This window comes from Capricornis sumatraensis, chromosome 11 (assembly GCF_032405125.1).
Source record: "Capricornis sumatraensis isolate serow.1 chromosome 11, serow.2, whole genome shotgun sequence".
NCBI classification, from domain to species: Eukaryota; Metazoa; Chordata; class Mammalia; order Artiodactyla; family Bovidae; genus Capricornis; species Capricornis sumatraensis.
Genome location: NC_091079.1, coordinates 26,656,862 through 26,675,207, shown reverse-complemented (window position 1 = coordinate 26,675,207; position 18,346 = coordinate 26,656,862). Strand labels below are relative to the sequence as shown.

General features: G+C 44.9%; 1 protein-coding gene across 1 annotated transcript in view; it reads right to left on the bottom strand.

Moving 5' to 3' along the window:
* ZFAT (zinc finger and AT-hook domain containing) overlaps positions 1-18,346 on the bottom strand; it is a 155,933-nt gene that overhangs the window by 75,754 nt on the left and 61,833 nt on the right. Inside the window, exons 6-7 of the mRNA XM_068983678.1 lie at positions 15,584-17,034; positions 14,537-14,769 (exon numbers count right to left, since the gene is read on the bottom strand). Coding sequence (XP_068839779.1) covers positions 14,537-14,769; positions 15,584-17,034 — 1,684 coding nt within the window. The remainder of the gene's footprint in view (positions 1-14,536; positions 14,770-15,583; positions 17,035-18,346) is intronic.

Sequence of the window (18,346 nt, the reverse complement as noted above, 5' to 3'; positions counted from 1 at the left end):
CAGGAAACACTCTCACTGGCGAGTCTGTGGCGAGCCTTGGAACCTCAGAGGGCAACATAACGGGGAAGAAAAATAAATAATTAAAACCCACAGATTACGCGCCCAACAGTAACTCCCAGCAGAGAAGCAGCAAAAACGCCCGCATCCGCCACTAGCAGGCGGGGGCTGGGCAGGGAGGCAGGGCTGCATTGCTTAGAGTAAGGACTGGGCCTGAATGCCTTGAGGGCAATCTGAGGGACCTAACTTGAGATAGCAAACCAGACTGTTGGATAGCTACCCCGCAAAAAGCCCTAACCTAAGACACAGCCAGACCCGCTCACAGAACAAAGGACTGAGCAGAGCTAGCCGGCTGCGGACCCGCCCATCAACCCCCGGAGACAGGCAGGTGAGGGCAGCCAAAGCCGGAAGAGGGCAATCGCGGCCCCAGAGAGGCATCATCTACCAAACTGCAAGCAGGCTTCATGGCTAACCAAGACTTCTTGGGATTCTGGACAGGCGACCTCCGCTGGGAGGGTCGCAGCCAGAGATCAGCTCCCCAGAAGAGACACACCTGAGAAGGCGCGCCAGTTGTACACCCAGAAAAACGAGCAGCAGGGACGGTGGAGGCAATAAGTCGCAGTGACCACATTAGGCAAGCACCTGGTCACCTGAGCTGCTCGGACTCGGGAAGAGCACAGAACTCAGGCCCAACTGAGTCTGCACCTCTGAGGACTACCCGAGTACCTGAACCTGAGCGGCTTAGACCTGGGAAGTGCATACAACCCAGGGCCAGCCTCAGACAGTCCCTCGCAGAGCAACCTGGAGCCTAAGCAGTGTAGACAGGGAAAGCGCAAACACCATGAGCGGGGGCAAACGCAGTGCGGCCGAGACACTGCGAGCACACGCCATTGTTTTTTGTTTGTGGCGTCCCTCCCTCCCCACAGCACGACAGAACAAGTGAGCCTAAAAAAGTGACCACCACCGTCCCCTTGTGTCAGGGCGGAAATTAGACACTGAAGAGACCAGCAAACAGAAGAAGCTAAAACTGAGGGAACCACCTTGAAAATGACAGGTGCAATAGATTTAAAACCCTGTAGTTAGCACCGACTACATAGGAAGGGGCCTATAGACCTTGATAAATATAAGCTGATCAAGAAACTATCTGAAAATGAACTGACCCGACATTGTCCACAACACCACCAGAGAAAGTTCTAGATATATTTTTACTATTATCATTTTTTAAAGTAAAAAAAATTTTTTTAATTTTTAAGTCCTCTATTACTCCTTTAATTTTCATTTTTATAACTTATTATTACTTTGCAAAAAAAGACCCTATTTCTTAAAGCAAACTTCATATATTTTTTTTTTATAAATTTTGTGACTTTGTTTTTTTCTTTAATATTGTATTTTTGAGAATCAAACCTCTACGCTAGATTTTTAATCTCTGTTTTTTGGTTCAGTTCAGTTCAGTTCAGTTGCTCAGTTGTGTCCGACTCTTTGCAACCCCATGAATCGTGGCACGCCAGGCCTCCCTGTCCATCATCATCTCCTGGAGTTCACTCAGACTCACGTCCAAAAAGTCCATGATGCCATACAGCCATCTCATCCTCGGTCATCCCCTTCTCCTCCTGCCCCCAATCCCTCCCAGCATCAAAGTCTTTTACAATGACTCAACTCTTCCCATGAGGTGGCCAGAGTACTGGAGCTTCAGCTTCAGCATCATTCCTTCCAAAGAAATCCCAGGGTTGATCTCTTTCAGAATGGATTGGTTGGATCTCCTTGTAGTCCAAGGGACTCTCAAGAGTCTTCTCCAACACCACAGTTCAAAAGCATCAATTCTTTGGCGCTCAGCCTTCTTCACAGTCCAACTCTCACATCCATACATGACCACTGGAAAAACCATAGCCTTGACTAGACAGACCTTAGTTGGCAAAGTAATGTCTCTGCTTTTGAATATACTATCTAGGTTGATCATAACTTTTCTTCCAAGGAGTAAGCATCTTTTAATTTCATGGCTGCAATCACCATCTGCAGTGATTTTGGAGCCCCCCAAAAATGAAGTCTGACACTGTTTACACTGTTTCCCCATCTATTTCCCATGAAGTGATGGGACCAGATGCCATGATCTTCATTTTCTGAATGTTGAGGTTTAAGCCAACTTTTTCACTCTCCTCTTTCACTTTCATCAAGAGGCTTTTTAGCTTCTCTTCACTTTCTGCCATTAAGGTGGTGTCATCTGCATATCTGAGGTTATTGATATTTCTCCCGGCAATCTTGATTCCAGCTTGTGTTTCTTCCAGTCCACCATTTCTCATGATGTACTCTGCATAGAAGTTAAATAAGCAGGGTGAAAATATACAGCCTTGATGTACTATTTGGAAACAGTCTGTTGTTCCATGTCCAGTTCTAACTGTTGCTTCCTGACCTGCATACAGATTTCTCAAGAGGCAGGTCAGGTGGTCTGGTATTCCCATCTCTTTCAGAATTTTCCAAAGTTTATTGTGATCCACACAGTCAAAGGCTTTGGCATAGTCAAGAAAGCAGAAATAGATGTTTTTCTGGAACTCTCTTGCTTTCTCCAATATCCAGCAGATGTTGGCAATTTGATCTCTGGTTCCTCTGCCTTTGCTAAAACCAGCTTGAACATCTGGAAGTTCACAGTTCATGTATTGCTGAAGCCTGGCTTGGAGAATTTTGAGCATTGCTTTACTAGCATGTGAGATGAGTGCAATTGTGCAGTAGCTTGAGCATTCTTTAGCATTGCCTTTCTTTGGGATTGGAATGAAAACTGACCTTTTCCAGTCCTGTGGCCACTGCTGAGTTTTCCAAATTTGCTGGCATACTGAGTGTAGCACATTCACAGCATCATCTTTTAGGATTTGAAATAGCTCAATTGGAATTCCATCACCTCCACTAGCTTTGTTTGTAGTGATGCTTTCTAAGGCCCACTTGACTTCACATTCCAAGATGTCTGGCTCTAGGTTATTGATCACATCATCATGATTATCTGGGTCATGAAGATCTTTTTTGTACAGTTTTTCCGTGTATTCTTGCCACTTCTTCTTAATATGTTCTGCTTCTGTTAGGTCCATACCATTTCTGTCCTTTATCGAGCCCATCTTTGCATGAAATTTTCCCTTGGTATCTCTAATTTTCTTGAAGAGATTTCTAGTCTTTCCCATTCTGTTGTTTTCCTCTATTTCTTTGCATTGATCGCTAAAGAAGACTTTCTTATCTCTTCTTGCTATTCATTGGAACTCTGCATTCAGATGCTTATATCTTTCCTTTTCTCCTTTGCTTTTCGCCTCTTTTCTTTTCACAGCTATTTGTTATCAACTTTGTACCTTTAAGAACCCAATCTTCAGTACCTATTTTCACTTGGGAGAGAGATTACTGGCTTGATTGCTCTCACTCCCTTTGGACTCCCCTTTTTCTCCACCAGCTCATCTCCATCTCCTCCCTCCCCCTTCTCTTCTCTACCCAACTCTGTGAATCTCTTTGTGTGTTCCAGAGGGTGGAGAACACTTAGGGAAGTGATTACTGGCTGGATCTGTCCCTCACCTTTTGATTCCCCCCTTTTCTCCTCCTGACCACCTCTGTCTCCTTCCTCCCTCTTCTCTTCTCTGTGTAACTCCGTGAACATCTCTGAGTGGTCCAGACTGTAGAGCACACATAAGGAAGTGATTACTGGCTAGCTTTCTCATCTTTTGATGCCCCCCTCTTGAGAAATCTGTATGCAAGCCAGGAAGCAACCGTTAGAACTGGACATGGAACAACAGACTGGTTCCAAATAGGAAAAGGAGTACGTCAAGGCTGTATATTGTCACCCTGCTTATTTACTTATACGCAGAGTACATCATGAGAAACGCTGGACTGGAAGAAACACAAGCTGGAATCAAGATTGCCGGGAGAAATATCAATAACATCAGATATGCAGTTGACACCACCCTTATGGCAGAGAGTGAAGAGGAACTAAAAAGCCTCTTGATGAAAGTGAAAGAGGAGAGTGATAAAGTTGGCTTAAAGCTCAACATTCAGAAAATGAAGATCATGGCATCTGGTCCCATCACTCCATGGGAAACAGATGGGGAAACAGCGGAAACAGTGTCAGACTTCATTTTGGGGGGCTCCAAAATCACTGCAGATGGTGACTGCAGCCATGAAATTAAAAGACACTTACTCCTTGGAAGAGAAGTTATAACCAACCTAGATAGCATATTCAAAAGCAGAGACATTACTTTGCCGACTAAGGTCCCTCTAGTCAAGGCTATGGTTTTTCCAGTGGTCATGTATGGATGTGAGAGTTGGACTGTGAAGAAGGCTGAGCGCCAAAAATTGATGCTTTTGAACTGTGGTGTTGGAGAAGACTCTTGAGAGTCCCTTGGACTGCAAGGCGATCCAACCAGTCCATTCTGAAGATCAACCCTGGAATTTCTTTGGAAGGAATGATGCTAAAGCTGAAACTCCAGTACTCTGGCCACCTCATGTGAAGAGTTGAGCCATTGGAAAAGACTTTGATGCTGGGAGGGATTGGAGGCAGGAGGAGAAGGGGACGACCGAGGATGAGATGGCTGGATGGCATCACGGACTCGATGGACGTGAGCCTGAGTGAACTCCGGGAGTTGTGATGGACAGGGAGGCCTGGCATGCTGCGATTCATGGGGTCGCAAAGAGTCAGACACAACTGAGTGACTGAACTGAACTGAACTGAACTTCTCCTCCTGGTCACCTCTATCTCCCTCCTCCCTCTTCTCTTCTCCATGTAACTCTGTGAACCTCTCTGGGTGTCCCTCACTGTGGAGAAACTTTTCATCTTTAACCTAGATGTTTATCATCAGTGCTGTATAGATGGAGAAGTCTCGAGGCTACTGTAAGAATAAGACTGAACACCAGAGGCAGGACGCTTATGTCCAAATCCTGAGAACACCAGAGAACTCCTGACTCCAGGGAACATTAATCGACAAGAGCTCATCAAACTCCTCCATTCCTACACTGAAACCAAGCACCACCCAAAGGCCAACAAGTTCCAGAGCAATACATACCATGCAAATTCTCCAGCAACACGGGAACATAGCCCTGAGCTTCAATATACAGGCTGCCCAAAGTCACACCAAACCCACTGACATCTCATAATTCATTACTGGACACTTCACTGCACTCCAGAGAGAAGAAATCCAGCTCCACCCACCAGAACATTGACACAAGCTTCCCAAACCGGGAAACCTTGACAAACCACCCATTCAACCCCACCCACAGCGAGGAAACTCCACAATAAAGAGAACTCCACAAACTGCCAGAATACAGAAAGGCCACCAAAAACACAGCAATATAAACAAGATGAAGAGACAGAGGAATACCCAGCAGGTAAAGGAACAGGATAAATGCCCACCAAATCAAACAAAAGAGGAAGAGATAGGGAATCTACCTGATAAAGAATTCCAAATAATGACAGTGAAAATGATCCAAAATCTTAAAAACAAAATGTAGTTACAGATAAATAACCTGGAGACAAGGATTGAGAAGATGCAAGAAAGGTTTAACAAGGACCTAAAAGAAATAAAAAAGAGTCAATATGTAATGAAAATTTCAATAAATGAGATAAAAAATACTCTGGAGGGAACCAACAGTAGAATAACAGAGGCAGAAGATAGGATAAGTGAAGTAGAAGACAGATGGTAAAAATAAATGAAACAGAGAGGGAAAAAGGAAAATGAATTAAAAGAAATGAGGACAATCTCAGAGACCTCCAGGACAATATGAAATGCTCCAACATTCGAATTATAGGACTCCCAGAAGAAGAAGACAGAAAGACAGACCATGAGAAAAATACTTTAAGAGATAATAGTTGAAAACTTCCCTAAAATGGGGAAGGAAATAATCATCCAAGTCCAAGAAACCCAGAGAGTCCCAAACAGGATAAAGCCAAGGCGAAACACCCCAAGACACTTATTAATCAAATTAACAAAGATCAAACACAAAGAACAAATATTAAAAGCAGCAAGTGAAAAACAACAAACAACACACAAGGGGATTCCCATAAGGATAACAGCTGATCTTTCAATAGAAACTCTTCAGGCCAGGAGGGAATGGCAAGACATACTTCAAGTGATGAAAGAAGATAACCTACAGCCCAGATTACTATACCCAGCAAGGATCTCATTCAAATATGATGGAGAAATCAAAAGTTTTACAGACAAGCAAAAGCTGAGAGAATTCAGCACCACCAAACCAGCACTCCAACAAATGCTAAAGGATCTTCTCTAGACAGGAAACACAGAAAGGGTATATAAACTCGAACCCAAACAATAAAGTATATGGCAACTTACTTTATTGGGATCATATTAATCAATAATTACCTTAAATGTAAATGGGTTGAATGCCTCAAACAAAAGACAAAGACTGGCTGAATGGATGAAAACACAAGACCCCTACATATGTTGTTTACAAGAGACCCACCTTGAAACAAGGGACACATACAGACTGAAAGTGAAGGGCTGGAAAAAGATATTTCACACAAATAGAGACCAAAAGAAAGCAGGAGTAGCAATACTCATATCAGATAAAATATATATTAAAACAAAGGCTGTGAAAAGAGACAAAGAAGGCTACCACATAATGATCAAAGGAGCAATCCAAGAAGAATATATAACAATTATAAATATATATGCACCCAACATAGGAGCATTGCAATATGTAAGACAAATGCTAACAAGTATGAAAGGGGAAATTAACAATAACACAATAATAGTGGGAGACTTTAATACCCCATTCACACCTATGCATAGATCAACTAAACAGAAATTAACAAGGAAACACAAACTTTAAACGATACAACAGACCAGTTAGACCTAATTGATATCTATAGGACATTTCACCCCAAAACAATGAATTTCACCTTTTTCTCAAGCACACACGGAACCTTCTCCAGGATAGATCACATCCTGGGCCATAAATCTAGCCTTGGCAAATTCAAAAAAATTGAAATCATTCCAAGCATCTTTTCTAACCACAATGCAGTAAGATTTTCTTAATTACAGGAGAAAAACTATTAAAAATTCCAACATAAGGAGGCTGAACAACACGCTGCTGAATAACCAACAAATCACAGAAGAAATCAAAAAAGAAATCAAAATATGCATAGAAATGAATGAAAATGAAAACACAACAACCCAAAACCTGTGGGATACTGTAAAAGCAGTGCTAAGGGGAAAGTTCATAGCAATACAGACATACCTCAAGAAACAAGAAAAAAAGTCAAATAAATAACCTAACTCTACACCTAAAGCAACTAGAAAAGGAAGAAATTAAGAACCCTAGGGTTAGTAGAAGGAAAGAAATCTTAAAAATTAGGGCAGAAATAAATGCAAAAGAAAAAAAAGAGAACATAGCAAAAGTCAACAAAGCCAAAAGCTGGTTCTTTGAGAAGATAAATAAAATTGACAAACCATTAGCCAGACTCATCAAGAAACAAAGGGAGAAAAATTAAATCAATAAAATTAGAAATGAAAATGGAGAGATCACAACAGACAACACAGGAATACAAAGGATCATAAGAGGATACTATTGGCAATTATATGGCAATAAAATGGACAATTTTGGAAGAAACGGACAAATTCTTAGAAAACTACAACTTTCCAAAACTAAACCTGGAAGAAATAGAAAATCTTAACAGACCCATCACAAGCACAGAAATTAAAACTGTGATCAGAAATCTTCCAGCAAACAAAAGCCCAGGTCCAGACGGCTTCACAGCTGAATTCTACCAAAAATTTAGAGAAGAGCTAACATCTATCCTACTCAAACTTTTCTAGAAAATTGCAGAGGAAGGTAAACTTCCAAACTTATTCTATGAGGCCACCATCACCATAATACCAAAACCTGACAAAGATGCCACAAAAAAAGAAAACTACAGGCCAATATTACTGATGAACATAGATGCAAAAATCCTCAACAAAATTCTAGCAAACAGAATCTAACAACACATTAAAAAGATCATACATGATGACCAAGTGGGCTTTATCCCAGGGATGCAAGGATTCTTCAATATCCACAAATCAATCAATGTAATTCACCACATAAACAAATTGAAAAAGAAAAACCATATGATTATCTCAATAGATGCAGAGAAAGCCTTTGACAAAATTCAACATCCATTTATGATAAAAACCCTCCAGGAAGCAGGAATAGAAGGAAAATACCTCAACATAATCAAAGCTATATATGACAAACACACAGCAAACATTATCCTCAATGGTGAAAAATTGAAAGCATTTCCCCTAAAGTCAGGAACAAGACAAGGGTGCCCACTTTCACCACTACTATTCAACATAGTTTTGGAAGTTTTGGCCACAGCAATCAGAGCAGAAAAAGAAATAAAAGGAATCCAAATTGGAAAAGAAGTAAAACTCTCACTGTTTGCAGATAACATGATCCTCTACATAGAAAACCCTAAAGACTCCACCAGAAAATTACCAGAGTGAATCAATGAATATAGTAAAGTTGCAGGATATAAAATCAACACACAGAAATCCCTTGCATTCCTATACACTAATAATGAGAAAGTAGAAAAAGAAATTAAGGAAACAATTCCATTCACCATTGCAATGAAAAGAAACTAAAGACCTATATATAGAAAACTATAAAACACTGATGAAAGAAATCAAAGAGGACACTAATAAATGGAGAAATATACCATGTTCATGGATCGGAAGAATCAATATAGTGAAAATGAGTATACTACCCAAAGCAATCTACAGATTCAATGCAATCCCTATCAAGCTACCAGCAGTATTTTTCACAGAGCTAGAACAAATAATTTCACAATTTATATGGAAATACAAAAAACCTCGAATAGCCAAAACAATCTTGAGAAAGAAGAATGGAACTGGAAGAATCAACCTGCCTGACTTCAGGCTCTACTACAAAGCCACAGTCATCAAGACAGTATGGAACTGGCACAAAGACAGAAATACAGATCAATGGAACAAAGTAGAAAGCCCAGAGATAAATCCATACACCTATGGACACCTTATCTTTGACAAAGGAGGCAAGATTATACAATGGTCAACCACTTGTAAAAGAATGAAACTAGAACACTTTCTAACACCATACACAAAAATAAACTCAATGTGGATTAAAGATCTAAACATAAGACCAGAAAATATAACACTCCTAGAGGAGAACATAGGCACAACACTCTCCGACATAAATCAAAGTGGGATCCTCTATGACCCACCTCCCAGAATATTGGAAATAAAAGCAAAAATAAACAAATGGGACCTAATTAAAATTAAAAGCTTCTGCACAACAAAGGAAACTATAAGCAAGGTGAAAAGACAGCCTTCAGAATGGAAGACAATAATAGCAAATGAAGCAACTGACAAACAACTAATCTCAAAAATATACAAGCAACTCCTGCAGGTGAATTCCAGAAAAATAAATGACCCAATCAAAAAATGAGCCAAAGAACTAAACAGACATTTCTCCAAAGAAGACATACAGATGGCTAACAAACACATGAAAAGATGCTCAACATCACTCATTATCAGAGAAATGCAAATCAAAACCACAAGGAGGTACCATTTCACGCGAGTTAGAATGGCTGTGATCCAAAAGTCTACACGCAATAATTGCTGGAGAGGGTGTGGAGAAAAGGGTCCCCTCTTACACTGTTGGTGGGAATGCAAACCAGTACAGCCACTATGGAGAACAGTGTGGAGATTCCTTCAAAAAATGGAAATAGAACTGCCATATGACCTAGCAATCCCACTGCTGGGCATACACACCAAGCAAACCAGAACTGAAAGACACATGTACCCCAGTGTTCATTGCAGCACTGTTTATAATAGCCAGGACACGGAGGCAACCTAGATATCCATCAGCAGACAAATGGATAAGAAAGCTCTGATACATATACACAATGGAGTATTACTCAGCCATTAAAAAGAATACATTTGAATCAGTTCTAATGAGGTGGATGAAACTGGAGCCTATTATACAGAGTGAAGTAAGCCAGAAAGAAAAACACCAATACAGTATACTAACGCATATATATGGAATTTAGAAAGATGGCAATGACGACCCTGTATCCAAGACAGGAAAAAAGACACAGCTGTGTATAACGGACTTTTGGACTCAGAGGGAGAGGGAGAGGGTGGGATGATTTGGGAGAATGGCATTCTATCATGTATACTATCATGTAAGAATTGAATCGCCAGTCTATGTCTGACGCAGGATACAGCATGCTTGGGGCTGGTGCATGGGGATGACCCACAGAGATGTTATGGGAAGGGAGGTGGGAGGGGGGTTCATGTTTGGGAACACATGTAAGAATTAAAGAGTTTAAAATTAAAAAAATAAAATAAAATAAAATGTGACATGCAAAAAAAAAAAAGAACTGCCATATGACCTAGCAATCCCACTGCTGGGCATACACACTAAGCAAACCAGAATTGAAAGACACATGTACCCCAATGTTCATTGCAGCACTGTTTATAATAGCCAGGACACGGAGGCAACCTAGATATCCATCAGCAGACAAATGGATAAGAAAGCTCTGATACATATACACAATGGAGTATTACTCAGCCATTAAAAAGAATACATTTGAATCAGTTCTAATGAGGTGGATGAAACTGGAGCCTATTATACAGAGTGAAGTAAGTCAGAAAGAAAAACACCAATACAGTATAATAACGCATACATATGGAATTCAGAAAGGTAGTAACGATAACCCTGTATGCGAGACAGCAAAAAAAACACAGATGTATAGAACAGTCTTTTGGACTCTGTGGGAGAGGGCTGAAGGTGCGATGATTTGGGAGAATGGCATTGAAACATGTATATTATCATATGTGGAATGAATTGCCAGTCCAGGTTCAATGCATGATACAGGATGCTCGGGGCTGGTGCACTGGGATGACCCAGAGGGATGGGATGGGGAGGGAGGTGGGAGGGGGGTTCAGGATGGGGAACACGTGTACACCCGTGGCAGATTCATGTCGATGTATGGCAAAACTAATACAATGTTGTAATTAGCGTCCAATTAAAATAAATAAATTTATATTAAAAATAATAAATAAGGACAAGTACAGACTAGGCCCTTCTCCATGACAGGCAGAGATTTGAACTGTTTGCTGAAAAGTCATTATGCCCTGGATGGAAGCGCTACCACCACCACTGTTACTATGGCTTCTCCTGCTACCACCAGTAACAAGAAGGAAGAGCTAGTGTAGACTGCCTCCCCCCACGCCTGGACTTGTGCCTGGTCCCTCACAAATGTCCCCATGGAAACCCTGGAGGCCGGGACTGTCACTTCACTTTTACAGACGAGCGGTCAGAGACGTTAGATAGTGAGACCACACCACTTACAAGTGAAGGAGTCAGGATGCAAGACCAGAATGAGTCCACTCCTCCCAGGTGAAGGCTTGTAGCAGACACAGTGCCCTGAGCATCAGGTGCCTACAAGGGCTCTTGTGAAGGCACACAAGCCAGGAACAAAGAGGGAGAGACTGATATATCCTGAATATCCACTGGAAGCTTGACTTCCTGCTACTTCACACATCTGTGTTGGGATGAACTTGATTTAAAAATAGGTTCCCAGGTCCCACCCCCCCCACAAATGATGGTGGAGGTATGAGCCAAGAATCTCATTCGTAACAATTACCCCCAAGTATTGCTGATTCAGGATGTCATAAATTACATCATCGGGGTCAATGACTTGCAAACTCATCTAATGGGACCTACACAGGAGGTCACCCTTTTGACATTACCACCAAGAACATACGTGCACACACACTGGCATATAAACACACTGAAACATGGAACCAAAGGTCTCAGAAAACAATACCTATTACCTTGTTATGGGTAAAGAGTGCTGATTAAATTCTACTTCATTCTATTTCATTTTTAAGATACACTACATTCAGAAAACTAAGATCATGGCATCCAGTCCCATCACTTCATGGCAAATAGATGGGGAAACAATGGAAACAGTTACAGACTTTATTTTGGGGGGCTCCAAAATCACTGCAGATGGTGACTGCAGCCATGAAATTAAAAGATGCTTGCTCCTTGGAAGAAAAGCTATGACCAACCTAGACAGCATATTAAGAAGCAGAGACGTTACTTTGCCAACAAACATCTGTCTAGTCAAAGCTATAGTTTTTCCAGTGGTCATGTATGGGTATAAAAGTTAGACTATAAAGAAAGCTGAGCGCCGAAGAATTGATGTTTTTGAACTGCGGTGCTGGAGAAGACTCTTGACAGTCCCTTGGACTGTAAGGAGATCAAACCAGTCAAACCTCAAGGAAATCAGTCCTGAATATTCATTGGAAGAACTGATGCTGAAGCTCCAATACTTTGGCCACCTGGTGTGAAGAACTGACTCATTTGAAAAGACCTGATGCTGGGAAAGATTGAAGGCGGGATGAGAATGGGACGACAGAGGATGAGATGGTTGGATGGTATCACCAACACAATGGACATGAGTTTGAACAAGCTCCAGAGTTGATGATGGACAGAGAAGCCTGGCACGCTGCAGTCCATGGGGTCATAAAGAGCTGGACACGACTGAACTGAACTGAGTTGTAATCCACTGAACTAATTTCACAATCCTCTAATGGATCATGACCTGGGGGCTGAAAAAACACTGACCTGGATGTTCCACACTTATTTTCTAGCTTAATCTTCACTATCCTGAGAAGTCAAAGAAAGTACCATATCTCCATTTTATGGAGGAGAATACTGAGGGTCAGTGATGCTAAGCAATTTGCCCAAGATCACAGAGGTAGCTATGGAGTCTGAACATTAACATGCTAGAACCAAACTTGGTTTTCTCAAGTCTCCCTTTCACAGCATGTGCCCAGTGCTGTTAAAAAAAAAAAAATGGGTTCAGAAATGTCATTGACTAACTTCCTTGACCAGGTTCCCGTGTTTCCTTGATGGCAATACATCCTTGACTCTGAATCACACTGCCTGGTCACTGATGTGAGGGAGATGGAGGGAAGCAGCTACACAGTCGCCTGTGCAAGGACTGAGCCAAGTTCTTTATCCAGAGCACTCCATTTAACGGCCCAATAATCCAAGAGACCTATGTACAGATACAAAGACATACATATGTGTACATGTATATTTGCATATAGAGGTGTGTGTGATACATGTGTGCACACGTGTGGGTGTGCATAATGCATGTGTGGGTATGTCTGTGCATACACATGTATGTGTGTCTGTGTAAAGAGCCAATATGCTTTTTAATACATATTTCACAGAAGGCTACTGAGTCTCAGAGAGGACAAGCGACCTGTCCAGTGTCACACAGCCTGTGCGATGACTGGAGACAGTATCTGAATCCAGTTATCCAACCCCAAAGCACGCACTCTTTATACCCACTAAACCCAAAACACCCTGACTTTGCCCTTGGTAATGTACTTCCCGAATGTAAGTGATTTCAGGCCAGGAAACAGAGGTGCCAGATCAAGCTTCTGAAGCCTTGTTCTGCGCAGAGAAAGGAACACGGTCAGAGCAGAAGCACACCTGGGCCAGGTGCGCCTCCTTTACCACTTGGAGAGTCTCGAATCACTCTCTCAAGGTAGAGGAGCATATGCTAAAATAAACACTCACTCACTGTTACAGGATCACGCACCAGAGAATCAGATAACTTTTACCACCATGAGACTATTTAACAGCACCTTGAATTTACATATCACTTAAAAAAGAAATGCTTTACAGACGTTCTTTCGCAGGATCTCCAAGGAATAACGCAATAATATCATCAGTGAACTTCAATGTTGACTGTGCTCTTACTATGACTCAAACAGTGTGTCTAGCACTCGGCAGGCATCATCTAACTTAATCTCTCAACAGCTTTTAGTGGTGGATATTAGTATTATTGGCCCTGTTATTAACGGTCCTTTAAACCGTCTTTTAAGAGAGCAGTTCCCCAACCATTTTGGGACCAGGGATGGGTTTCATGGAAAACAAAGTTTCCACGGACAGGAGCTGAGGAGGGGATGGTCTCGGGATGATCCAAGCACATCATGTTTATTATGCCGCCGCTGCTCTGACAGGAGGTGGAGCTCAGGCGGTCATGTGAGCGAGGGGGAGCGGCTGGAAACACAGATGAAGCCTGGCTCCCTGGCCCGCCTCTCACCTCCTGCTCTGTAGCCCAGTTCCTAACAGGCCACGGACTGCTACAGGTCCATGGCCACGGGGGGTGGGGACCCCTGATTTAAGAAACCTTTGCTTTACTTCTATTCTGTAGATCTTCCTTCTATAGGCTTTCTCTGATGCTGAAAAATCTGCAGAGGAAGCCAATGTTTTCAACGGGATCGTCTTCCCAACAGATGCAAGGCTCTCTCCCTGTGAGAAGGGCCCTGGGGTGAAGGAAGGCCTCTGTTAGCGTGAAGGGCCTGTGTCGTGAGAAGGGCCTCTCTGTTCTCCGGGGTGGATGCTCACACACCGGGCTCCCGAAGGAGCAGGGGCACCTCCGTGCACATTGCCAAGAGGAAGCAGGGAGCACCCAGGGGAGACAGGGCTGCCACTAGGGCGGGCTACTTACCAGCTCAGTGTGGACTTTAAGATGTGCCTGCAGCTTATATTTATCTGGAGTCGAGTAGTCACAGCCGTCAGTGGGACACTTCAGCAAGATGTTACTGTGTTTCTGAATTACATGGCGTTTAAGGCAGTTTTTGGTGATGGAAGAATAGTGACACTGGGAGCAATAATACAGATGTTCCCGGGTGTGGGTGCGGACATGCATGTCAAAATGCACTTGGTACCAAAAAAGTTTGCCTAAAAAAATATTTTCACATGAGAACAAGGAAGTTTCTTTTATCCTGAATTTGATCTTTTTTAATTATTATTATTATTTTTTTAAGGACTATCTTCCTTTCCCTCTCGTGCTTGTCCGGGTCACCCTTCACACTTTGCACCACATCTCTGTCTGGAAATGACTTTTCAAAGGTGGCAGGTGGCAAAAATTAAGGGTGCTGCTACTCCTGCATGACATCAGTGCTGGGAGGAGGAATAAAGGAACGTTTATCGAGGACCAGTTATGGTGCCACGTATGTTTATGCACATGGGTGACATCACCAGGCTCTAAGCTCCGCGGGCCCCTGGGCCATCTCCCATGGGTCCTGCCCGCTCTCAGGAGACCCCGAGGCCATGCTTCCACCGCGAGCTGCGAGGGATGCACTCAGCGTCTCCCTACAAAGAGCTGCAGTCACTCCCGTTAACATCTCTCTGCCCATCTAGGCAACGGCCACAACTTACTAAAGCTGGACTTTTAAACTTCTCATGTGCCAGAAGAAAGGTGCCTCTTGGCTAAAGCTCAGGCGGGGGCCGTAGGATAAACCTCCGCCTTGCAGGCCTGGCCGAGCCAGCGGGTTTGGCTGTCCCAGCATCCTAGCTGCCTTCACAGACTTCACAGGCTACTGCACCATGGTGGCACCATTGCTATCTACCCAGGACGGCGAGCTCACTTAGAAGGTGTTCTTTGCAAAGAGACACGAGCTCAACTCAAACAGGAGGTGGACCCGCAGCCAGGTGGCCGGATGGGCTGCGGGGAAGAGAGCCCCCCAGCCTCGTGCCCGGCCCCACCCCTTACCACAGTATTCACACTCCAGGTCCCCGTACACCTTCCGGATCCTCTCACACAGGCTGGTGTTCATCCGCCTCTTCTGCAAACTGTCCAGAATCTTCATGAAGGCAGTGAGGCCGGCCCGGTGATCGGGGGCGGGCGCGCAAGAGGCAGGCTGGCACAGGGCCACCTCCCTCCCACCAGCTCCCGGGGGAGGGTCTGAGGCCTGAGGTGGGTTGGACCTGAGACCTTTGCTGGGATCTGGGCCGTCGCACGAGGAGGCTGCCACTTTCTGCCCCTCGGCTGGGGGGCTCTCGGCACCCGGGGCCTCAGAGTTTGCTTCCATGCCTTTGGCCTTGGACAACAGAGGTGCCGCATCCTGGCCCTGAGTCGGGGCACTGCCTCCCTGCTGGGTGTCCCCGGTCTTCTCGGGAGCAGCAGTGGGACCCTCGGCCGTGGGGGGTTCGCTCTTTATCAAGAACTCACTAGAAAGCCCCGCGTGCGGACGGAGGTCCGGGGACACGGCGGAGGCTGCCAGCTCACTGGGTGGAGGAGCCGGGGTGGTGCCATCAGGCTGGGCAGTGGCCGAGCGCACCGGCGGGGTGGGCACCTCTGCGGGGGCCCCGGGCTCCACTGCGGGCCGTGCCTCCCCGGGGCTGGCTGCCTCCTTGGGCACGTTCACCCCCTGAAACACAAACTCCTCTTCTGCCAGTTGCAGCTGCCCGCCCAGGGCCTCCTGCTGGATGTCCCCACCAGGCTCCAGGAGGCAGAAGCTCTGGTTGATGGAGCTGGTGTAGACCAGAGTCTCCTGGGCCGCCCCGTGCGCCTCCTTGATGTGCGCACGCAGGCGGATGGAGCTGACGAACTTCTTGGGGCACAGGGCGCACACGTACACGAACGGGTGCTTCCGGACGTGCAGCTCCAGCGCCTGGTACTTGGTGGCGCCGTGGCCACAGAGCTCGCAGGCGAAGGGCCACTTATCGCCGTGAACCAGCATGTGGCGGTCGCGGTCCAGCTCGTTCTTGAACTTGCGCTCACAGATGTGGCAGTCGTAGAGCAGCTGCCGCTTGCCCTCCCGCGTCATCAGGCACAGCTCGTCCAGGGCCTCCTGCACCGGCTTGTCCTGCGGGTCGTGCGCATCGCGGACGTGCTTGATGAGGTTCTTGACGTCCGAGTACTTCTTCTTGCAGAAGCGGCAGTGCTGCTTGATCTTCTTGTGCACGCGCTCCACGTGCACCTTGAGGTGGCCCTTGCTCAGGCAGGTGAAGGAGCAGCAGTCGCACGCGAACTTCTCGCCCGTGTGCTTGCGCAGGTGCACGTTGAGGTTGGCCTTGATGGCGCTGGCGTAGCTGCACTGCGAGCACTTGTAGGGCTTCTCCTTGGTGTGGATCCGCAGGTGGGCCTGCAGCGAGTGCTTGAACTTGAAGACCTTGTTGCAGTACTCACAGGTGAAGATCTTGAGCTGGGTGGGCCCGAGCCTGGGAACAGAGGGCAGCACGGTTAGGGGTGGAGACCCTGCACCTTCCCCATGCCTCCCACCGCGCTTCCTTCTAGGTGCCAAAACACCCAAGGCTTAAAGGTGCGAGCTAGCAGACACTGGGGCTGAGGATGGGGGAGGCATTCATTCATCAAGCAAAACTGGACGATCTGCAATCCACAAATGACAAGTCACCAAAAGGCTGCACCTTGTACCAGGGATGGGAGTTGACCGGTGAGCCCAGGGGGTGGGTGAGGCTTTTTCTCCTACAAACTGCTCCCCCGGGACTCTGCCCAGGTTCTCCAGGCAGGTCCTTAGAAATACCAATAATCATTTAGTCCCATTAATCAGCCACCATTAAGCTGTACCCACGGTAACTGTGGGGCTTCCCTGGTGGCTCAGTGGTAAAGAACCCATCTGCCAGGCGACACAGGCTCGATCCTTGGGTTGGGAAGATCCCCTGGAGGAGGGCACTGGCAACCCCCTCCAGTGCTCTTGCCTGGAGAATTCCATGGACAGAGGAGCCTGGCGGGCTACATATAGGGTTACAAAGAGTAGGACAGGACTGCAGCAACTTAGAAAACTCGCATTGTAATTGTAAAGTCTATTTATGGAACTAACCGTACAACTATGTTTGACCAACACAGGTTCCTCTATGTTTTAAACGAAAAATATTTAAACAGATTGCAGCCTGTAAACACCAGAGGGTACAAGTCTCCTGTTGTAATTAAGACATTCAGATCTGAAAGTCTGTACTATGCCTGTATGCTAAACCCAAGGGTAATTTAAGGAAACAAATCTGGATATTTCTCAAATGACAGAGGTATCCAGAAGGTGATCATTTTACTTAGTGGAAGAAACTCTGGGTTCATAGTGTTAATTAAATAAACAAATCATGGGGATTTCTTTCTCTAAATGCAAGGTCTAAATGGTCTTAGGAGAATCTCTGGCTCTGATTTCTTTCGTATTATTACACGGATCCCTGGTCAGGCCCTCAGTGCTGACCCTCACCAAAGGGGATGAGTCGGAAGAAGTGGCTGGCCCACCTGTGCTGGGCTCCCAGGTGTGGGCCTGGGTCTATGGGCTGACTTGCTGAGCTGTGATGTCGTGGAATTCCTATCACATTATCTCACCCAGAATGTCCCCTTATTCAGTTCAAGAGGTACTCTCACTCACTGCTTGGAAGCATTCAGGCAGAGTTTTAAAAGATCAGACCCCTCGATCCAGTTATCCACTGGAATCTATCTGCTGGGAATCTATCAAAAGAAAGAATACAAAATTCAAGTGAAGGTGCTCACTGTGCCATTTTTCAC